Source organism: Scardinius erythrophthalmus (genome assembly GCF_964197995.2).
Source record: "Scardinius erythrophthalmus genome assembly, chromosome: 9".
Classification (NCBI taxonomy): Eukaryota; Metazoa; Chordata; class Actinopteri; order Cypriniformes; family Leuciscidae; genus Scardinius; species Scardinius erythrophthalmus.
In genome coordinates this window covers 25,905,923-25,926,167 of record NC_138229.1, presented here as the reverse complement: position 1 = coordinate 25,926,167, position 20,245 = coordinate 25,905,923, and the positions used below count along the sequence as shown (strand labels likewise).

Genomic DNA, 20,245 nt, shown 5'->3' with positions numbered 1-20,245 from the left:
ACAGAAATTGAATAAGGTTATAAAACAGTCCGCACTGCATAAATTATAAATTAAATATAGATTAATCCTTATCAAAGCTACAAGCGTTCTTTAGTCAAGAACAGTGAGTAATTTTCTCTGCTCCCTCTGTTCTTTAGGTCAACTTTACTGACAGACAGAATGAATGGCTCCTGTCACTTTAAGATCTGCCGCTGTTGACAGGATCTCACATCTCAATCTCTCTACCATTTAAGATTTTATTTAACTCATTTAAGACTGTTCTTGTGATGATACTCGACAAAGAGGACATTCTGGCATAAATGTGTGTGTTATTGTTCGTTCAAGCGCGAAAGAGAACTCGATACTGGCGCGCATCTTTCTGTGCGTCGTACGTGTCAGGACATTCACTGAAAGCGCGTTCTCTTTGTCTTGTCGCGCAGGAATGGTTCTAAAGCATTTGCGTGAATAAGAGCGTGATCATAACCCTAGCCATACCTGTCAACCCTCCCGTTTTTCCCGGGATTCTCCCGTATTTTACATTGCTATCCCGCTATCATCCCGTTTAAATATTTTCCCGTATTTCTCCCGTATTTTTAATGTTTCTATAATTTTTTTTAAAAATCCCAAAGGGCGCAAACCAGTTAAGCGGAAATCCCGCCCTGCAGCTAATTTCATTGGTTAAGGTTACAATGACGGGTAGGTTTAGGGGTCAGTGTTTGGTGTAGGCAATCAGTACTGTGATTCACATGACCAATAAAATCTTTAGAATCGGCTGCAGGGCGGGATTTCCACTGAAGTAGTTTGGGGAAAAAATCGCGCAAAGAACAGCAGCATCCGAGGATGGATGAACATGAGAGAGATGGCATTAACACACGCAATTATGTCAAAATGTCCGTCTTGTCGAGTATCCTCATAAGAACAGTCTGAGCAGTCTATTAGTTAAAAAAAAAGTCGTAAATGAAAGTAAAGAGTTGTGAGAGAATGAGACGCGTGTGAGATCCGTCAGCGGCTGTTTTTAAAGAGACAGTAGCCAATAAAGCTTTCTGTCAGTAAAGTTAATCAAAGAACAAAGGTAACAGAGAAAAGCACTCACTGCTCTTGACTAAAGATCTTTTTTTACTTTAATAAGGATTAATCTATGTACAATTTAAATTGTATGCAGTGCAAACTGTTTGATAACTTCAATTTCTGTATATTTTTCCTACCTGTTAGACAAATATTTAAAATATACTGTTTTATGTTTTTCTACATTAATTTGGAGATTAATTGTGAAATTATTACATTATAAAATGTAAGTTTTTTTAATGGCAATTAATCGTGATTAATTAATGTAGTTAATTCTTGCAATTGATAAAAATAAATAAAGAAACATGAATAAGTCTTATGTTTATTTTAATTGAATAGTATGTATGTATTTATTTATGTTAATATCTGCGCAATTAATGTCTATTTAGCCTGCCTCTGCCATCCCCCCCCCCCCTTCAGATTTCCCGTATTTTGGTATCCAAATGTTGACAGGTATGACCCTAGCTAAAGGATGTCAGAAAGAAAGAACGGATGGATGCTGCGTTAATTGCGTTAAATATTTTAAAACGTTAAAGCTGGACAAAAATGAATCGCATGCGTTGACGTTGACAGCACTTTTCATACATTGCTGACAGAAAATACTGCGGTTTGAAGTAAGCTACACAGAATGTTCTACATTTAATATTTATCTAACAGTCTGAAGTTACCCATTATCCTGACCTGAGCTAATTTCCTGAATCAACCAACTAACATCTCCTTTCTTTCTTTTCATCCATAATGACATTAGCCTGTTGTTGTTTCTCGCGTTTCATCACTAACTGTGTCGCAATCTATTTTTTTATAGTCTATGGTCGCAACCGCTATACCTGCGCATTAGAACTTTCAGTGAACTAATTTTACAGGCTCGGTCCTGCTCCTCTGTGGCAATGACGGCGTGCGGTTAAAAATCACAACAAACGAATTTGAAAGTGGGGGGACATACCCCCCCGTCCGCATAGGAAATTATACCCGTGGGTAAGACATCATCCCCGGGCTTTATGAACTTGCGCTCCATGCTTTCACCGACGACGCTAACGGATGGATCGTGACACATTGTGTTGCCAGGACCCGCCCTGCTCTGCTTCTGATAGGCTTGTAACGTTAGTTAGAGCAGCGATCCTCTCATATGATTGGTAGGTGAAATCAATTGACTCGAAAATATTAAACCGCATGCAAGTTCCCAATTTTTTTTCCCCTCACGGCCGCACGCCGGAGATCCGGCATGGTGCCGGAATACTTTAAGCCCTGAGCATTATAGGAACTACCAGTGACGCTAGTGTACGCTGATTGGCCAAACACACGCGAAACACAAGCACCCGCCATTTTTAAAGCTGTGTAGACACACAGATTATAGCCTATATATTTACTCCACAAACTAACTCTGCGACCATGGAAAAAAGGGATAGATGTACCTCTTAACCTTTACGCTGAGGAGAACATCCAACGCTACTTTGAAGGGACCAAGAGAAACATGAATATGCATTTCTGCTCAGCTAGCAACACTGGACATCAACCACACGGCATACGCTGACACCTTTTCATATACGGTCTACTTTCTATGAATAACAGTTATATCTAATAACGTATTAGACAGGACTGTTAAGACAGATCGTTAAACTAATGAAAATGGAGAATGCGAGCACTGTGTGGCTCTGGCTGACATTCTCAGCGCCGTCAAAATAAAGGTGGCTAGTTCCTAGAATTACCCGGTGCGAAAGCCCCTTATGTAAGCTGATGGACACTGAATCTGGCCAGTCAGATAACATTCTTTCACTGAACACGTCTGAATTGGTCACCACACTTCTGGCACACATCCTACATTAGGCTAACAGGGAATGCTTTCAGAGTAAGAAGACAAGGGAACTGTTTTGAGGCTGAACCTATTGACCTGAAGTACGACTGGGTGACAAGGATTGTGTCTGAAAAACTATTTCTGCTGAAGTGGATCCTCAATGCCATTGGGGCCAGCAGCCTAATTTTACCTTTAAGGGCCTCCTGGCAGAAAGGTCTAATTTTATCTATGTAGGCCGCGCTCTCATTTTGTCTGGATCAGTTTACCAGTACGGGCCCCCTGGTGGAGGCGTATCAGTTTACCTGCAAGAGCCTCCCGATACAGCTGGATGAAATGGTTGAAGACGTCCTTGGGAATGGTTTTCTCATCAGGGAGGCACTGCAGAAGCAATACAACCTCTGCCTGGCCCACGGCATGCATACCCTTTGTTGTCATATACCAGCACTTCCTATTTACATCTTCACACAAAGATGGCACAAATGACTGTTATGGCTCAATTGACTTCCATTTCAAAAACATGCTGTTCTTTTGAGCTTTCCTAAAAGAATTAACAAAAATATATCACTGTTTCCAAAAAAACATTAAGCAGGACAAGCGTTTTCAACATTGCTAATAATGAGAAATGTCTACTGGGCCAAACATGCCCAAAGTTGATGAAACACACATGACTGAGAATCCAAATCACTCCATTAGCATTAATACTAAATCTAAACCATAGTAAATATCTAGCGAGGAACAGCTCACTTACAATTGACCAGTTTGACCATGGCCAGTAGGTTGGCATTGAGGACAAACACAAGGGGATCAGGGCCACCCTCCTCAAGCTGCTGCATCAGCACAATCTCAGCAGGTCTTTCCTCCACAGCATAGTCTGCAGACAAGGCAAACAATATCATTACTGTAACTAGCAAAAGACTGATCCATGACAGACACTTTCCTCTCATGGTACAACCCAGATGAGGAACCAACCCAATGAAAGCCCTCCCTTAGCATGAGTGGTGGAGACAGAAGCAGAAACACAGATACATGCACACGGACACGCGCAAACAAGCATCAATAGTGGAGACAACTGAATGGTGAGGATGGGCAAGCACCTGTGATGTGGCCTCCCGTACCTCCTTTAATGCCTGTGGAGATGAGGATGGGAGGAAGTCCGTCCTCTGGGATCAGACTGAGAGAGCTGCCCACAGGGCTGGCGGTCGGGGCTCCAGTGGCACGGGCCGTCTACAGCAGCGGAAAAAAACACAACTTTATGACTGCAACATAACATGACTGTCTCAGGATAAGCACAACGATCAGAAATTAGCCTATGCCTGAAAAAAACTCCATATTAGAGATGCATTGAAACAGTTTATCGAACTTGAATGGAAAAAAGTAAATTGTCACCTCAGAAGCATTGGCTCCTGAGGATTTGTTTGAGTATTGGGGTGCTGCCACAGGCTGTGAGGGGTTGGGGTTCGCCGGCGGCCCTTTAGAAGAGTCTGTAGCTTCCCCGTTGGGTAGAATACCGTCAGCAAACCAAACCCTTCTTTGCTCTCGAGGAAGAGAACCTGGAAGTACATGCACACGGTGAGGCTTAAAAACAGCTAACTCACTTTAAATGATAAACAGCCTGAAAAGCAGTGTTCAAATCCAGAGTAGAGTTAAAGGGAAGTGTCACATATAAGAACAAACAAAAAATGGTCAAATTATTGCTCTGACATAATGTGATTTTTTTTTAATCCAATTTTCAATAAATTATCTGAAATTGATTTGCTGTGACGGAAGGTTCTATGCACCTGTAAAGTGCTCAAGATATTATGTTATCTCTGTGTTAATGGGAGAGTTCACATAAAAATTTTAATTCTGTCCTCATTTACTCACACTCATGTTGTTTCAAATCTGTTATGTGAAACACAAAAGAAGATATTTGAAGAATATTGGTAACTGGGGTGTCGCATTATACTGGTATTGACGATAACCATGATATTTAAAAAAATAAAAAATGAATTGCTAGGTTGCAGTAGTGCACAATAAAACAAAAAAAAGACAAGCACGCAATGTGAATTATTGTTACGCAAGATTATTGTTATTGTGAAATCCTTTGGCCACTATTTTCATGTAGAAAACCTGATATCGTGACAGCCCTAAAGAGTTTGGTGAACATTGCCTTCCATTGTATAGACACAAAATTCAGAAAGAGACATTTCTTAAAATATTTTCTTTTAGTTCAACAAAATAAAGAAATTTATGCAGATTTGGGACAACATGAGGGTGAGTCAATGATGACAGAAGTTTAGGAAATGACAGCAGCACGATTAGGTTTGGGCAGTGATTCCTAATCCTGGTCATGGAGTACCCCAACACTGCACATTTTAGATGTCTCCCTAATCAAACACACCTGATTCAACTCATCAGCTCCAAGACCTCAAATATGTGTGTTGATAAGAGGGACATCAAAAATGTGCAGTGTTGGAGGCACTCCAGGAGCAGGGTTGGGAGCCACTGGGTTAGTGTAAGTGAAGCTCCCACCAAACAGACTTAGAATGTATAGGGGTTGGGGACCCCCAAAGAGCCCTGACACAATTTGAACACTGCTGAAAAGTAAAAAAAAAAAAAATCCACAATCCACAAATTAACAACGTTTTACCTGGCCAATATCCTACAGACTTTACCTTCAGACCCTGGTTGTTTAAGGACACCAACAGGCACCATGACAGTTGGTGGTGGGGTGCTGAGTGCTCCTGATGCCTGGGCTTGCTGCAGAGGAGGAATTGTGGAGCAGTACTCAGCTGGGTTGTTGGGATTTGGGCTCTGGTTGCAACCACCTCCCATGTTCTCCCATGCTTGAGCTAATGAGTGAGTTCAAAGGATCTGGTTATACACATAGTAAAACCCTAATTTCAAGTGTTAACTGGTTAATTTCTGCATAAAGCTACTTGGAAACAATGTTATTCTGTTCTTTATAATCCTTAAAGACTCAGAAAATATCAAAACCCCTCTCCAACCTACGTAAAACAAAGACTTCAATTGAACTCTGAAAAATTGACCATAAAGATTATGTATTAATGAAAACTACAGTACATTAGTACCATTTTTTTAAAGGGTATAATTTAACCAGAACTCAAATTAGGAAAATTTGAGGTCAAAAACTCCCAGTCTATAGAGGGAAATTTATAACTTTTCCTACGAGTTTCATATCACTCACCATTCATGATTGCACGGTGGCAGGTAACACAAACCCTGGCTTCTTTCCTGTCCATGTACATCAGTCTGCTTTTCAGACTACAACAAGCAGCACAGAACACCTGGCCAGACACACATCACAAAAACATTTGCTTTGATAAAAAACAATCCATACCGAAAATGATACATAATAAATGAGACATAATAAAACAATGGAAAGAAACCATATGAACCAGACCAGCCATGACTCATGAACCAGTTCTCAGGATGAGGACATGGTCTAGATAGAACACATCTCAGTTCTGTCAGATTAAACCATTTTGCACCACAGCTACATTTCATTTTCACTGAGTTCTTTTCAGTTGTTCTTTCCAGCCCATATCTGTGAAAATGTCATCAACGATGCAGCAGTTTATCACCAAGGGAAATTAAGACATTATTCCAGCAGTCTTGCAGTTATTTATGAGTGCTGCATAGACAAACATTTCTCCCTGAAGGAATTTGACAGCTTCACGGGTTTAGAGCTGCCCGACAATTACCCATTCTTCCTTGAAATTCTGCTCTTTCATTGTAAGACAGTATTCCTCTAGCTGACTCAGAACAGCTTGATTCTGATGAAAGATGTCACACCCACCGACTACTTTTCCTGAAATCTCAACCTCTTCTTTCGAGGGTCTGTCGCATTTACTGATTAAGAATGGAAGAGGGGTGTGACAAATAAAACAAATGAAGCTAAGCTTATGAATAAAAATTGTCTCAAACTCTAGTGGATGCCAGCCTTAGATTGTTATGGCTATCAAAACATTATGTTAAATAGTTACAACATCATGAGACAAAGTAAAAACAGATTGGTCTGCAGGAGGTGAGACAAACTTGTATTCTCTGCCTGAGCTTCCAACTTGTTAGAAGCCAATATTAAATTGATTTTTACTTTCTGAGGAATGCTGCTTGCCCATGCAAAACTCACCTCCACAATGCAAGGATGCTGTGTCCTGTTGTCAGCGCTGTGCAATGCGGTTATTAAAGTGTAATGAGAGGTTTTTAAACATGTTGCTATGTGGTTGCTAGGGAATTTTTATTAGCAACCAAACATTTAAACTGAAAAAGATCCAAGTTAAAAGAGCCAAAGTTTAACATAAACCTGATTGCTTAGAAAAGTAACATCACACCCATTCTTAAAAACCAGCATGATTTAATATACCACAAACAAGTTACAGCCTGTTAGTTAAATACTTGGATTACTTGGAAGTTAAATGATATGATGATATACTTGGAAGTAAAAAAAAAAAATACACCACTCAAGTAATGAACAAAATGCTTTACCTTGCCACATGCCCGACAGTGATGTCTTCTTTTAGTGAAAGTGAACTTGACCTCGCACTTCATGCAAATGGGTGCTTGGGAGTCAGGAACCCAAACAGGAGCCACTTCCCCCAAGGAGCTAAAGGGTTTCTTAGAGAAGGCTCCCTGTTGGCCTGCCTGGAGATCATTGTCTGGACTCTCAGATGGGATGAGTAAGCCAGAAGAGCCATCTCCATGCTCTCCATTCATTCGAACAACCCCCGACTCGGTTACTCCACTTGACGTCTCAAGGCCTCCTGTCATACTCTGCGGCTCCAGGTTCTTGTTCTTGCCAGTAGAGCCAAATTCATTCTTAACTTGACTCGAGAGAGGCTGGGGAATCTGCAGCTTCAGACTGACAGGCTGTTTTGGGCGGGCACCACCATAGGGAACGCTGACAGGTTGCAGCCGGCTGTTGTTGAGTTTGCCTGTTCTGCCAGATTCCAGTCCTCGAACTGGATCACAACACTCTTGTTTGCTCTCCTCCATTTCTTTTTCCTCCGTCACAGAGTCCTCCTTTGAAGGGACCGCTGGCTGGCTGTGTGCATCTCCATCAAAGTCCGCAATCAGACCATTGGACAGGGACTTCTCCGCCCCTGATGATTCAGAGTCTCTGTGAATCTCTTTGTGGTCATTCTCTATTGTTTTCTCTTTCTCTTCCTGATTTAACACCAAAGTATCTTTCCCTGTACTTTCATTCTCAACCAGTCCACCATTCTGAAAAGCACCCTCATGATTCTCCCTCTCAAAATCCAGTTCTCCGCCACCATTCACCGAACTGTGCAATACTGCTTCCCCTTTCTGGGGATGACTTCCTTCTGGAAATACCAGATTACAGTCCCTCATTCTGACCTCAAGGACAGGTGAACCAGCTTCAGGCTTGATTGCCTCTATCTTAACACCATTCTTTAAAACAGGTTGTCTATTCCCAGGTTCATCAAGACCAGCACCACTTCCCTCATCGGTACCATTCTGCTCTGTCTTAAGCTCACAGGGACCAGTATCGTTAACACTTTGCTGATCTGTAACAGCTTGACTTGTCTCATCATCATTGGCCAGAAGGACGTCAGACCAGCCACTATGATCAGGACTAGCTGGAAAGCCGTTTTCCAGCACCATGCTGTTGGAGGCCGGCAAGTCTGCCAACTGCCCGTCAGTGCTCACCAGCTTGCCAATGTTGGGCTGGGGCAGAGGGGGACTATGAACATCTGCTGGTCGTTCTTCGCTCCTGCCCTCTAGCTGTTGCCCCAGCCCCTGTTTCCCCTCCAACCTGGTGACCTCAGCCAAAGAGGGGCCATCTGACATCTGGGCATCCAGAAGCGGCTTGAAGCCAATAGGGCTGTCCCTTGGGCTGAGGTCAGAGTGGGTCAGTGCTGGATTCAGGGAAAGGAGGTGTGATGGCGGAGCCAGAATCTGAGTCCACTTGGCATCAGAGAGAGTCGGCGTGTCCGTTTCATCTAAAAGGATGAAAAAAGAGCTCATTAGATTCCTTTTTGAGAAGATTGAAACAAACAGATAAATTGAGAAATTAGGTCAGGCTAGATAGGAAAATGTTGAGGAAGTGGGCCAATCTGGTCATTGCCTTGGGATCCATCTGTCAAACTGACACATCAATGCTTTGGAATGTGGGCAGGCATTCCCTTTCTCTTACATACATCCAAGCGTGATCAAGCAGACACATACTCGCATTGCTCTCCTTCACTATTCAGCTTTGTTCTGGGGCCGATTAATAGTTTAAAGTCTCCTTTCACCCCATTAATCTGTCAAGATTAGTGTCGGAGAGGGGATATGCATTCATTCCACCGTTCAATGGCTTCACTGAGAGGGTGGCTCTGTGTGAGCCAAGTTTGTGTGGCTTTTAATGTTCTTTGTGACATACAGGACAAAGCAATCAATAAATTCCAATGTCAATTTTATTTGGCTGTGCACCAGGAGCTGTTGTCCACATGTTCCAGAACAGTGATCAAAATAATACTAATTGCAATTTCCTGCTATAACTCAAAACGCACATACAAGCTTAACCTTGTAAATTACATGTGCTTGACTGTGTGACACCAATTAAACAGTGTTCAGGAAAATCAGGGAGAGGCAGAAGTCCTGAGGGGAAATGCTAATTCAGTTGACCCCATTTACACCACAGACTGCTGCCACCAGCACAGTTACCTGCTTGTGCTAGCCATGCTGTGAGCAGCTCGACAGTGCCAAACATTTGTTCTATTTATATAAGCACCTGTGTTACTCTGCGTTCAGTTCACTGTGCTCTAATTCACCTTACGAAGTGGGTTGTCTGAAGATAATGTAAACGTGCCGAGATGGAGAATTTCTTTTGTTCTGTTGTACGGCCTCAGAACATCTATGACTGTCAGAGCTCCTGCTTTATTCTTTCAAAGTTTTGTAAGTTAACAGTTCTCTTACCTTCATTCTGTTCAAACTCATCCAGCACCTTGTCCAGGTTAAAGGCCTCAGCCTGGAAGTAATTCTCCATGGGTCAAGAAACTCCACCCTGCCAAGTGATGTGTGAACCTGAAAGGGAAGTTACTTTTTTTGTAAGCACATAAATACAATATTTTCCACATGCACAGGAACACAGAATGCTGACAAATTAAAACCTTTTAAAAGTACAGTGAACTGTGAAAGTCTTCCAGAGTCTGGTTGTAGATCTGATTCATTAAAAAGTGATATTTTGTGATGCTCTATAAAATGTCATGAAAATGTCAATGATTCACAATATATTGGCACCATATAATTTAAAGGCTGAGGCAGATGATTTTATGTAACTGGTGATTAATGTTTGGATTGGTGGTTAATAGGGGTGTGACGAGATCTTGTGCCACGAGATCTCGCGAGAATAAAATGTGACGATTTCTCGTCGAGTGAAAAGCTGTCTCGTGATATCGCCTGGACGGGGTGTGAGGGTGAAATTAGCATAGAATATGCCACCATTCAGATTTCATGCTTCCACTGTCGTTTTGCTGATTTTATAAATATAAAAACCATTGTAAACTATTATAAATGTCTACTCTGCTCATCCAGCACGAGTCACACACTGCAGCAGGAATCACAGTTCACTGATCGCGTGACGATGGCGGATGATTCGATGCGCAGCAGAGCCTTGTTTTCTCCTTTGGTGAGTTTGTAGCAAAACCTTTTACAGTGCTTGTACATTGTTGTCTTTCAATGCATTTGATAATTCATAATCATAAAGTAGAACTGATATGACATTCATTACAAGATTATTAGTTAAAACATTTCAAAATGCACCTGCAGACTATTTTTCCAGTCATGACTTGTCATTGAGGATTTCTATACAATATAGTGCTAAAATCTTGTCTCGTCTCGTTCTCGTGAACCCAATCTCATGTCTCATCTCGTGAGATAAGTGTCTCGTCACACCCCTAGTGGTTGATGTATTTTTTTGCTATTTATTGGCTGATATTAAATATTTACTTACATTTAAAATTAAATCTTCGCCTATTTTAACACTTGGATTACCTTTGCCATCATCTTTTACTAACTTAGGGATAGCAACAGATCATGGCAAATATTTACCCTTTAAAGATCACTCTCTCTTAAGAGATATTTGCACTTTTTTCCCCTTATTTAGCAGGCACTTTTGTTCAAAGCTACTTAGAAATGAGGATTACAACAAGTGATTCATCATAGAGCACAAGACCGAGTTAGTTGCTGTCCACATGAAATGATAGCAGAGTGACGTGGGTGTATGAAAATAAGTTCATAAACTATAAATGTAACTTCGAAACAATCAGTAAACTCAGATCACATTCAAGAAACATACAAGAATAATAATAATAATTCTCACCTGCCCAGAGGTCCTCTTCAGTAACTGCAGGTCAATCTGCACAAAGGCTCCTGATAGAGCCTTTGTCTCATCCAGTCTCACACACATTGGACAGCCAAACCTGAAACAGAACAGGATGATAAGATTTCACTAATGACATTAAAACTCTACTGGTTTGCATTCTCCCTGTCGTGTCTGATTCAGCCATTTGCTAAATGGATGCCTTATGTTGATACCCTTAACCAGTCAACCAAATATTGTTAAACTTAGAGCATTTCAACTTCCAGTATAATTTGCTGAGCTTTGAAGATGGACAAAATCAGGAGAACAAAGTTGTGGCTGCCTCTGTTACATTGCAGTGGATAGGCCGTCACTGTCATAGTGGGTAACGGTGAAGGCCGGTCTCACATTAGAATGAGTGTGCCGAGGATTACAACAGAGAAAAGATATTCCACCAAGCAGAGGGCTCTGAAAGTAGCAGACTAGACACATTTTACACTTAGTTAAAGATGCATGCTTTGCCACACTGTCAGCACAAAGCTAAGACGACACGGAGGAGGGGAATAAGAAACACCAGTCACGCAAACTGCTTAAGTGAGGTTGGGGAACAAGACCCCTGATTATGCATTTGCTCTCTTTTCTGCTGTGTTAGAATAGCATATGATATTTCTTTAGACCAGAAAACATTATTAAATTAAATGGTAATAAAGAGGAAAGTAACTATAAAAGAAAGTAGTGTTGTCACAGCACCAAAATTTCAGTATTCGGTACCAATACCAGTGAAAATAGTAATGATGCTGAAAATTCAGTTTTACCAACTGTATTTTGGATCAAATAAATGAAGCCTTGGTGAGCAGAAGAGTCTTCTTTTAAAACGTTAAAAAAACTTACCATTCTAATAATTTTGGCCACCACTGTACAAACGTAGCCTACACGATATCATGCAATATTTTAAAGCCAGCCAAACAAACTCTTCGCATCAGGAGTAAAATCCCCAAAGCCTTTACAACCGACTATATGGGTTGTGCTTGTACAAATGCAAGTCTTAATTACAATCAGCAACCGTTGCTATAGATAACTGGCAGTGCAGAAACAAACCCTTTAAAAAACAAAGTTTCCATTAAACCGCACTGTGACTCCACCCCTGCTGAAATATAAAGAGCTTTGTTTTCACACTCACAGCTAATTGTCAAAGTTCAAGGAGCACTGCATAATCCACTATAGACTGAATGTATAGTGCACACAGTTAAACTTTGCATGTTTTAATTGCTTTTTAAAGCAACTATAAACATAAAAATGTATTTGGAGACAAGCTGGTTGCGACCAAAAAACCAGGGGCCATGCCTGATCAAGATTTAATTACTTGGTAGATTCTCTAAATAATACATGCACAGTCAGAGTCATCTAAGGTGTTGTATTTTTCACCTGTAAACTGAGTAATATGATATTAAATCCAGACATTTAAAGCAATTTGCAATCCTTTTGGAATTGCCAAATAGTGGAATAACATTTAAGCAACATGTGGCTCCACTGACATAACTTTTTCATTTATACATTTAGTAAGCATTTAGTTTTTGAAAACAGAAATAGGTTCACATCAGAAATAAAGTGTTGTTACATAACTAAGCCGTTAGGAGAGAGACCCAACGTATCCCACACTTTCTTACACAGTTTTGTAGGTCTTGCTTTTCACGCAGGCCTCGACATTAAGCCTTGTCATGTGCTTATCCTTCAGACAAGTAAATCAGACATTCATTTGTCCGAAAACAAAAGTTACTTGCCCCTGGGGGGGAAGAATTTTGGTGGTGTAAACATAATTTATTCTGAAGCAATATTTTCATCAGTGTTCTATCAGCTTTACTTAAATCTGCATATGTTTGACATTTACCCCTGGGCGTTATTTTCCTTTATAAAGGCCCATTTTTTAACCTTATTAAATGTATGTGCCATCTTTCATGTCAAATTCTTGCATTTGATCAAAAAATTAAATTATAATAACAAGACACTATAGGGCTGTTACCAATCAAATTACAAAATTACAACTGCAATAAATAACGTCATTTTTTAAATACATTTTTGAATATACAAATCATAAGAAATGTTGGAAAAAATGCAATGAAACTTTTAAATATGAAACTAAACCACCAGTAGGTGGCGGCAAGTCATTTAAAGCAGCACTAGGTAACTTTTCAACCTTCATAATATATTTCCAAGACTCTTGTGATGGTACATCGACTTACAATAGGTTGAATGACATGTCTGCCATAGCCTGACGGGGTCTGTATCGCTTTTAATCGTACTTTTAAACTTCGGGGTTCGGGTAGTAACCCCCGCGCACAAAAAGAACTACAAAATTCAACTGCTTTACGGCATAGGCTACCTCACTTCCCCCAAAACGTCCTCACATGCTGTTGGACTTGTAAATATGTTTACAGGGGTTAAAGTGAAAAAAATTCCTGAGCCTGAACTTTTTTTTGGGGGGGGGGGGGGTACTTATTTTCAAGTATTACAGCTGTATCTTAATGGCATCTTTTTATGAATGAAAGCCAGTATCACTAATATTATAGCTACTGATATCTCGATGAAAATGATTTCCGACAAAATTTTAAACGTTAGGCTTCAAAAAAATAAAAACTTTTAATTTAAGTGAACTTAAGACAATCATCATTAAACCCATAATACATCATATGTCATATTTATCTGTACCATACAGAAATTGAATAAGGTTATAAAACAGTCCGCACTGCATAAATTATAAATTAAATATAGATTAATCCTTATCAAAGCTACAAGCGTTCTTTAGTCAAGAACAGTGAGTAATTTTCTCTGCTCCCTCTGTTCTTTAGGTCAACTTTACTGACAGACAGAATGAATGGCTCCTGTCACTTTAAGATCTGCCGCTGTTGACAGGATCTCACATCTCATTCTCTCTACCATTTAAGATTTTATTTAACTCATTTAAGACTGTTCTTGTGATGATACTCGACAAAGAGGACATTCTGGCATAAATGTGTGTGTTATTGTTCGTTCAAGCGCGAAAGAGAACTCGATACTGGCGCGCATCTTTCTGTGCGTCGTACGTGTCAGGACATTCACTGAAAGCGCGTTCTCTTTGTCTTGTCGCGCAGGAATGGTTCTAAAGCATTTGCGTGAATAAGAGCGTGATCATAACCCTAGCTAAAGGATGTCAGAAAGAAAGAACGGATGGATGCTGCGTTAATTGCGTTAAATATTTTAAAACGTTAAAGCTGGACAAAAATGAATCGCATGCGTTGACGTTGACAGCACTTTTCATACATTGCTGACAGAAAATACTGCGGTTTGAAGTAAGCTACACAGAATGTTCTACATTTAATATTTATCTAACAGTCTGAAGTTACCCATTATCCTGACCTGAGCTAATTTCCTGAATCAACCAACTAACATCTCCTTTCTTTCTTTTCATCCATAATGACATTAGCCTGTTGTTGTTTCTCGCGTTTCATCACTAACTGTGTCGCAATCTATTTTTTTATAGTCTATGGTCGCAACCGCTATACCTGCGCATTAGAACTTTCAGTGAACTAATTTTACAGGCTCGGTCCTGCTCCTCTGTGGCAATGACGGCGTGCGGTTAAAAATCACAACAAACGAATTTGAAAGTGGGGGGACATACCCCAAATTATACCCGTGGGTAAGACATCATCCCCGGGCTTTATGAACTTGCGCTCCATGCTTTCACCGACGACGCTAACGGATGGATCGTGACACATTGTGTTGCCAGGACCCGCCCTGCTCTGCTTCTGATAGGCTTGTAACGTTAGTTAGAGCAGCGATCCTCTCATATGATTGGTAGGTGAAATCAATTGACTCGAAAATATTAAACCGCATGCAAGTTCCCAATTTTTTTTCCCCTCACGGCCGCACGCCGGAGATCCGGCATGGTGCCGGAATACTTTAAGCCCTGTGTTTATATTGTATATCACTCGGAGAAGCTTTCACTCGTTGGTGTGAGCTAAAAAGCACCTGGCGTTCTTGTTGATGGATTAGTAACTTAGACATCTTCGGAGGCTATAGCTCGATGTTCGATGTCCGACGATTTGAAACGCGTTGTGTTTATTACCAAAGTCCTTTTATATAAATTGTCTCTGTTATTACCCAATCGAACTCGTGTAACTGTCTGCATTCCCAATTCAAGCTCAGAGCTAAATACTATAAAAACCATCTAGAACTATAACTTTACATTTTATCATGGTAGAGAGGTGCTATATGTGTGCGTGGTTTTACCTATGGTTATCCTGATATAAATAGCCTACATGATACTATAGACAGCCAATGGTCAATTTTAATGAAAGTGGAATCAAAATCTCTAAAATTCAAACGATACTCAAACCTACTCACGAGCGCCCCTTTTGTGGTCGATATGCGAATATGAATGTGCGCACTTAAGCGAGCTCCGCAGCAGACTTCTACCAGACAGTCAAAGCAGCATTGCGTCACAAAAGTGCAGACTCATAGGAAGACCGAGATTGTTTAGGGTGCCATTTGGGAGTTGGGCCTAAAAGGTATTATACTTGCTACAAAAGTATGAATGAACCATCAATCAGAGGGGAAAAGGCGCATAGACTATTGTTTTCAACAGGTTTTTCAGCAAAGTTTGCATCATGTTAATAATTTAGAGGCCTTAAAAATTCACATCACGATACTGAAGGCTTCTTGGGTTTAAACATGCAATATTACCACATTACACACCAGCACTCCCTGTATTCCCAGTAAAATCTATTTGTGTCATGTGACTAGTTCAGTTTGGACTTGATCGCTTTTGCAAGACTCTGGAATGTTGAGATATCTCACTGTAGTTTTTACTCACTTTCTTCCTGTTATTGTTCACTGTGCAAAGCATTTTTCTGCAGCACACTGTGCGCTAAGACTGTTGACATGAAGCTCAGTTTCATTGCTTCCACACTCCAGGCATGGTTTCGCTGTCACTTTCACCCATGCTTTGCTTATCAGTCATCCTGAACATAAAAGCTGCATGAAGTAAGGAAAAATCCAGCGATGCTCCAAAAGCTAGGGAAAACTAGAGCTCACAAGCTGCCATAGTGTCTCTCACAATTTGAACATCACAGTAGAGGTTTCTACTTTCTACTACAGGATTTTACTTTCATCTAGCTCTTAAAGAAGAAGAATGAACTATTGGAACTAGCCTTTGTTCCCACGTCAGTGTCATATTTATAAGAAAGGGCATTAGAAGTAGCTCAGATGTCTAGGACAGCAGGGCCAACTACAGGACTATCTGTTGCTGAAGGAAGCAGGAATCTGTCAACCTGTCACTGGATTTCAAAAGCTTCCACTGCATAATTTCCTCTCTTCCCAAGTGCATCTCAAACAAGTGTTTAAGTCACACATTAGAAAGCTGAATGAGTAACTTTAACTTCTGCATTACACGTGTTGATTCACTCTGCAAAGCAAGAACCAAACCCTTGATGACTAACGTTATATACTCCCGCCCTTCCATGAAAAAAAGTCAAATCTCCACATAAACGATGTTTAGTATGATGGGTTCTTGACAGTTGGCCATGCTAAACTATATTCCCAAAGCATCCCAAAACAGACACAAGCTCTCTGTAAAGCTTGTGGTTGATTACTACAAATAGTTAACACTTTATAAAAACTTGTAACTGCTTATCACTCAGTTAAGTGTCATATAATCTATATTAGAGAGGGTTAGAAGTGTTGATTCGTGTATTCGTTTTTGCAATACCACCTCAGTAGTTAAGCAGTATATATGTATTACTTATGTTAATGTTAATTGTTATAAAATGTTAACGTTACCTCATCAATAATTACTCTAAAGCTCCTCGCTACCGTAATATGATATTATTAAACCAAACAACAGTCGCATGTAGCCTATAACAGAGTATTGAAGTTCATTCTGCAGTCTCCAAAGACTCTATTATCGTTAGCTAACAAACTAGCCTGTCAAATAATGCATGCGTTTACTTGCCTGCTATTTTTACACGCTTCACAAGCAGTCAGAGGCTTTAAATGTGAACACATTAGCTAGATAAAAATGCGCGAGTCTAAATTAATCTTTGGCAAGAAACACGCGTTAAAGAGTCAGTTTACATCTCGCAAATGATCCGTCTTCAATCTCCTAAGTAGTATTAAATGCTGCATTCGTTGGGTTTCTACAGTAAACACACCACAGATGTCATAAGCGAATAACAGTTTGTGGGTTAATCGTTTACTCACCGGTGGAATCCCCATCATCATCATCATCATTATCATCATCTTCACGCACGATTCAGCCATGTAACTCCACGGGTACAATCCAACACACTTCGCGTCATATAAAGCCAGCGATAATGTCTTTGACATCTGCAGGAAATCTCCAGGAACAGCTAGGCCATTTTCCTGTGCTCCACAGAAGTGTAGGAAAGAAGTAGTTTGCGCGACAGCTCTCGTATATCCCTCCCCCAAAGGTTTAGTGGAGAAGGTTACTACGAACTGCAGCAAGGGTGTGACATTTTGGCTCAAGCTACGCTGAAGTGGCGTGAGATTCCCACGCTAGGAACTTTCAGTTGAGCCAAGATGGCGTCTGTTTCGTAACCTTGTGTGCTAAGCGTTTCACAGCGGGTGACACCACCGTGCCTCTGGATTCAGGCTAGAGGGAACATTACCGCGGGGCGGCACCCGAGTCCGCGTGACGTCGTTACAACGCAACAATGTATCATATTTAGGGATCAAATTCTTCTTATGTAGGTACTGTATGCATCTTGTGAAACTGGGCAGTGTGCGTATTTAAGGACACATTTGTTTGATTGATTTTAGATTTCACTTTCATACATTTTAATCATACATTTTAACTGAATCAGTAGTTGCTGAAAATGTGTCTTTGTAGTTAAAATTCCTGAATTAATATCTGAACATTTCTCCGTCATTTGCAGTTGTGGTTTATTTTATTTTATTGTCCCACTTTGTTTTTATATATTTTTAGCTTCAAGAGCTGATTGAGTTAGTAATTTAAAATCCTGAATATTCTGGAGAAAAATAAATAAATAAATTGCACTTGCTACCATTTTGCTACTGGCATGCCACCAGTTTATCAATATTCAAACATGTTGCTTTAGTTCTCAAATATAAACCTATATAATTTTGAAAAAGTCTTAAAAATAGGCATATAGAAAGGATAGTAGGCTACAAAGTGGCCTGAAATGCAGGATTTATCAACAGCGTTATTTCCTTTATACAAAAGTGAAACAAGGCCTAATGCAAATATTAAACGTGACAGCAATGTCAAAAGAAAAACATTGTAGCCTATCTATGGTGAAGAAAAACATCCCTACCCTTAGAGAATCCTACTGTAATGTGGAAGATTTGACTCATTGATATTATAATAGGCTATAATAATAATAATAATAATAATAATAATAATTAGATTCATTGATTGGACGCTCCAGGAAGGTTACCAAGCAACGTCAACTTAAAACTATTAATATTCATGCGTTATAAACATTCGTTTCATTTCCCCTGGTTTCACTCGCTGATTAAAGTGCGACACCAAGTGTTCATTGCGATAAGCTGCATGCTGCATACGATTTTTTCAGTCAAATGTATATTAAGCATATATTTATGCCTTTGTTAGCCTACTATCCATCATTTTGAAACCCATTAAACTCATTAAAATCGTTTCAATGCCGTTTCCTTATGGAGTATGTGTGCAATGTAGTCACTTGGTGGCACTATAACCTATCAGACTGTTATAGTGGGATTGCCCTGCTCCTGCTGCAACAGCATTATAAATCCAGAATCTGAAAAGCCAGTACACAATCTTCTGGACAATTACCAGAATTTCAATGACCACTGAACTAAAATGCATGGTTTGTAAAGTATGGGATGCCAAGAGTCAACTGATTCACAAGAACTTCAATATTAAACTAATAACTTGGTGGTCCCAACCAAAAACACCAATTAAAATGCTATTAATCTACATATTAATTCAGTTCCCTTTAAACTAATAAAAATGAATGCAAGCAAACAAAGTTCGCCATAGAAGCAGGCTTTCATGTTCGACACTGATTAAAGTGTTGGAGTTAAATGCCTATATACTTGATGAAAAAGCCTTAGAGATGTAGCCCCAGCTGCTAGTGGGACAGAAGAAGAGGATGAGCAGAAGGAAAAGCAGCATGAACACAACACTGACAGATGCAGAGATGGCATTAATCAGATACGTCATCAGATTTACAGTAACATTACCTTAGTTATGAAAATCAAAATTTTGCTGGCCCTAAGACAGATTAAACCTTTTATATGTAGTTACGTAATTGGCCATAACATTATATGGATATAATTGTATTGGATTACACATATCCTGATTACTTGCATAGATAAAGTATTTATCTGACAAAATTATTTTGCACCAAAAAAGGCATACTATCTACATTTAGGTTTTATTATACCATGCAAAAAAAAAAAAAAAAGCATAGAAAACCAGACAGATCACAGGAAAAAGCATTCATTGACTACATCATAATCAGTTATTATCATCATTATTATCAGTATCATTAATTCTTTCTATGACAGCCTGGACAAAAATTATGTTCACACAATTGCATTATCACAAATAAAACAATTGACTCCAAGCACAACTGAGCAATATTCTTACAAAATCTTATATAAAATATAAATATATAAAAAATATATATAATGTGTGAATTAAGGGTGAAAATTGTGATTTTCCTTGACCAGACATAACTTTTGGCCACTACTGTAGATCATGAAATGCAATAAACATTACATTACACCAGGGTTTCCCAGTTTGTAAAAACTGGTGGTTTGTGAGTTAATGAAAAGCTAGTAACTAATGAAATCATAAAAAATTGAAATTCAAATGAATAAATACTTTAAAATAAAAAACACTCCAAATAAAAACATGTGAACAGTAAAAATAGAGATACATAATTTGTTTACCTACATGTCAATGTGACCATTACCTGGCATCAGAGAACCGTGAACATGCAAATGTGTTAAATTATTGAAATATCAACTTCAAATATCAGGGGGACTTCAACTAGAAAAATGTAGGTCAAAGGGGGTTAGGCTGACAGAAAAGGACCTGCGTT

The 20,245-nt window shown here is 39.6% G+C and overlaps 1 protein-coding gene across 2 annotated transcripts in view; it reads right to left on the bottom strand.

Moving 5' to 3' along the window:
* Positions 1 to 17,834, bottom strand: part of zfyve9a (zinc finger, FYVE domain containing 9a) — a 34,573-nt gene extending 16,739 nt beyond the window's left edge. Inside the window, exons 1-10 of one of the 2 annotated variants that reach the window (XM_081373979.1) lie at positions 17,376 to 17,834; positions 11,163 to 11,262; positions 9,758 to 9,865; positions 7,325 to 8,799; positions 6,024 to 6,123; positions 5,491 to 5,667; positions 4,223 to 4,386; positions 3,952 to 4,060; positions 3,585 to 3,707; positions 3,139 to 3,294 (exon numbers count right to left, since the gene is read on the bottom strand). In XM_081373979.1, coding sequence (XP_081230105.1) covers positions 3,139 to 3,294; positions 3,585 to 3,707; positions 3,952 to 4,060; positions 4,223 to 4,386; positions 5,491 to 5,667; positions 6,024 to 6,123; positions 7,325 to 8,799; positions 9,758 to 9,827 — 2,374 coding nt within the window. In that variant the 5' untranslated portion in view covers positions 9,828 to 9,865; positions 11,163 to 11,262; positions 17,376 to 17,834. Of the gene's footprint in view, positions 1 to 3,138; positions 3,295 to 3,584; positions 3,708 to 3,930; positions 4,061 to 4,222; positions 4,387 to 5,490; positions 5,668 to 6,023; positions 6,124 to 7,324; positions 8,800 to 9,757; positions 9,866 to 11,162; positions 11,263 to 17,375 lie in introns of both variants that reach the window. The other variant, XM_081373978.1, reaches the window with a different exon arrangement.
* Between the last annotated feature and the right edge of the window lie 2,411 nt (positions 17,835 to 20,245).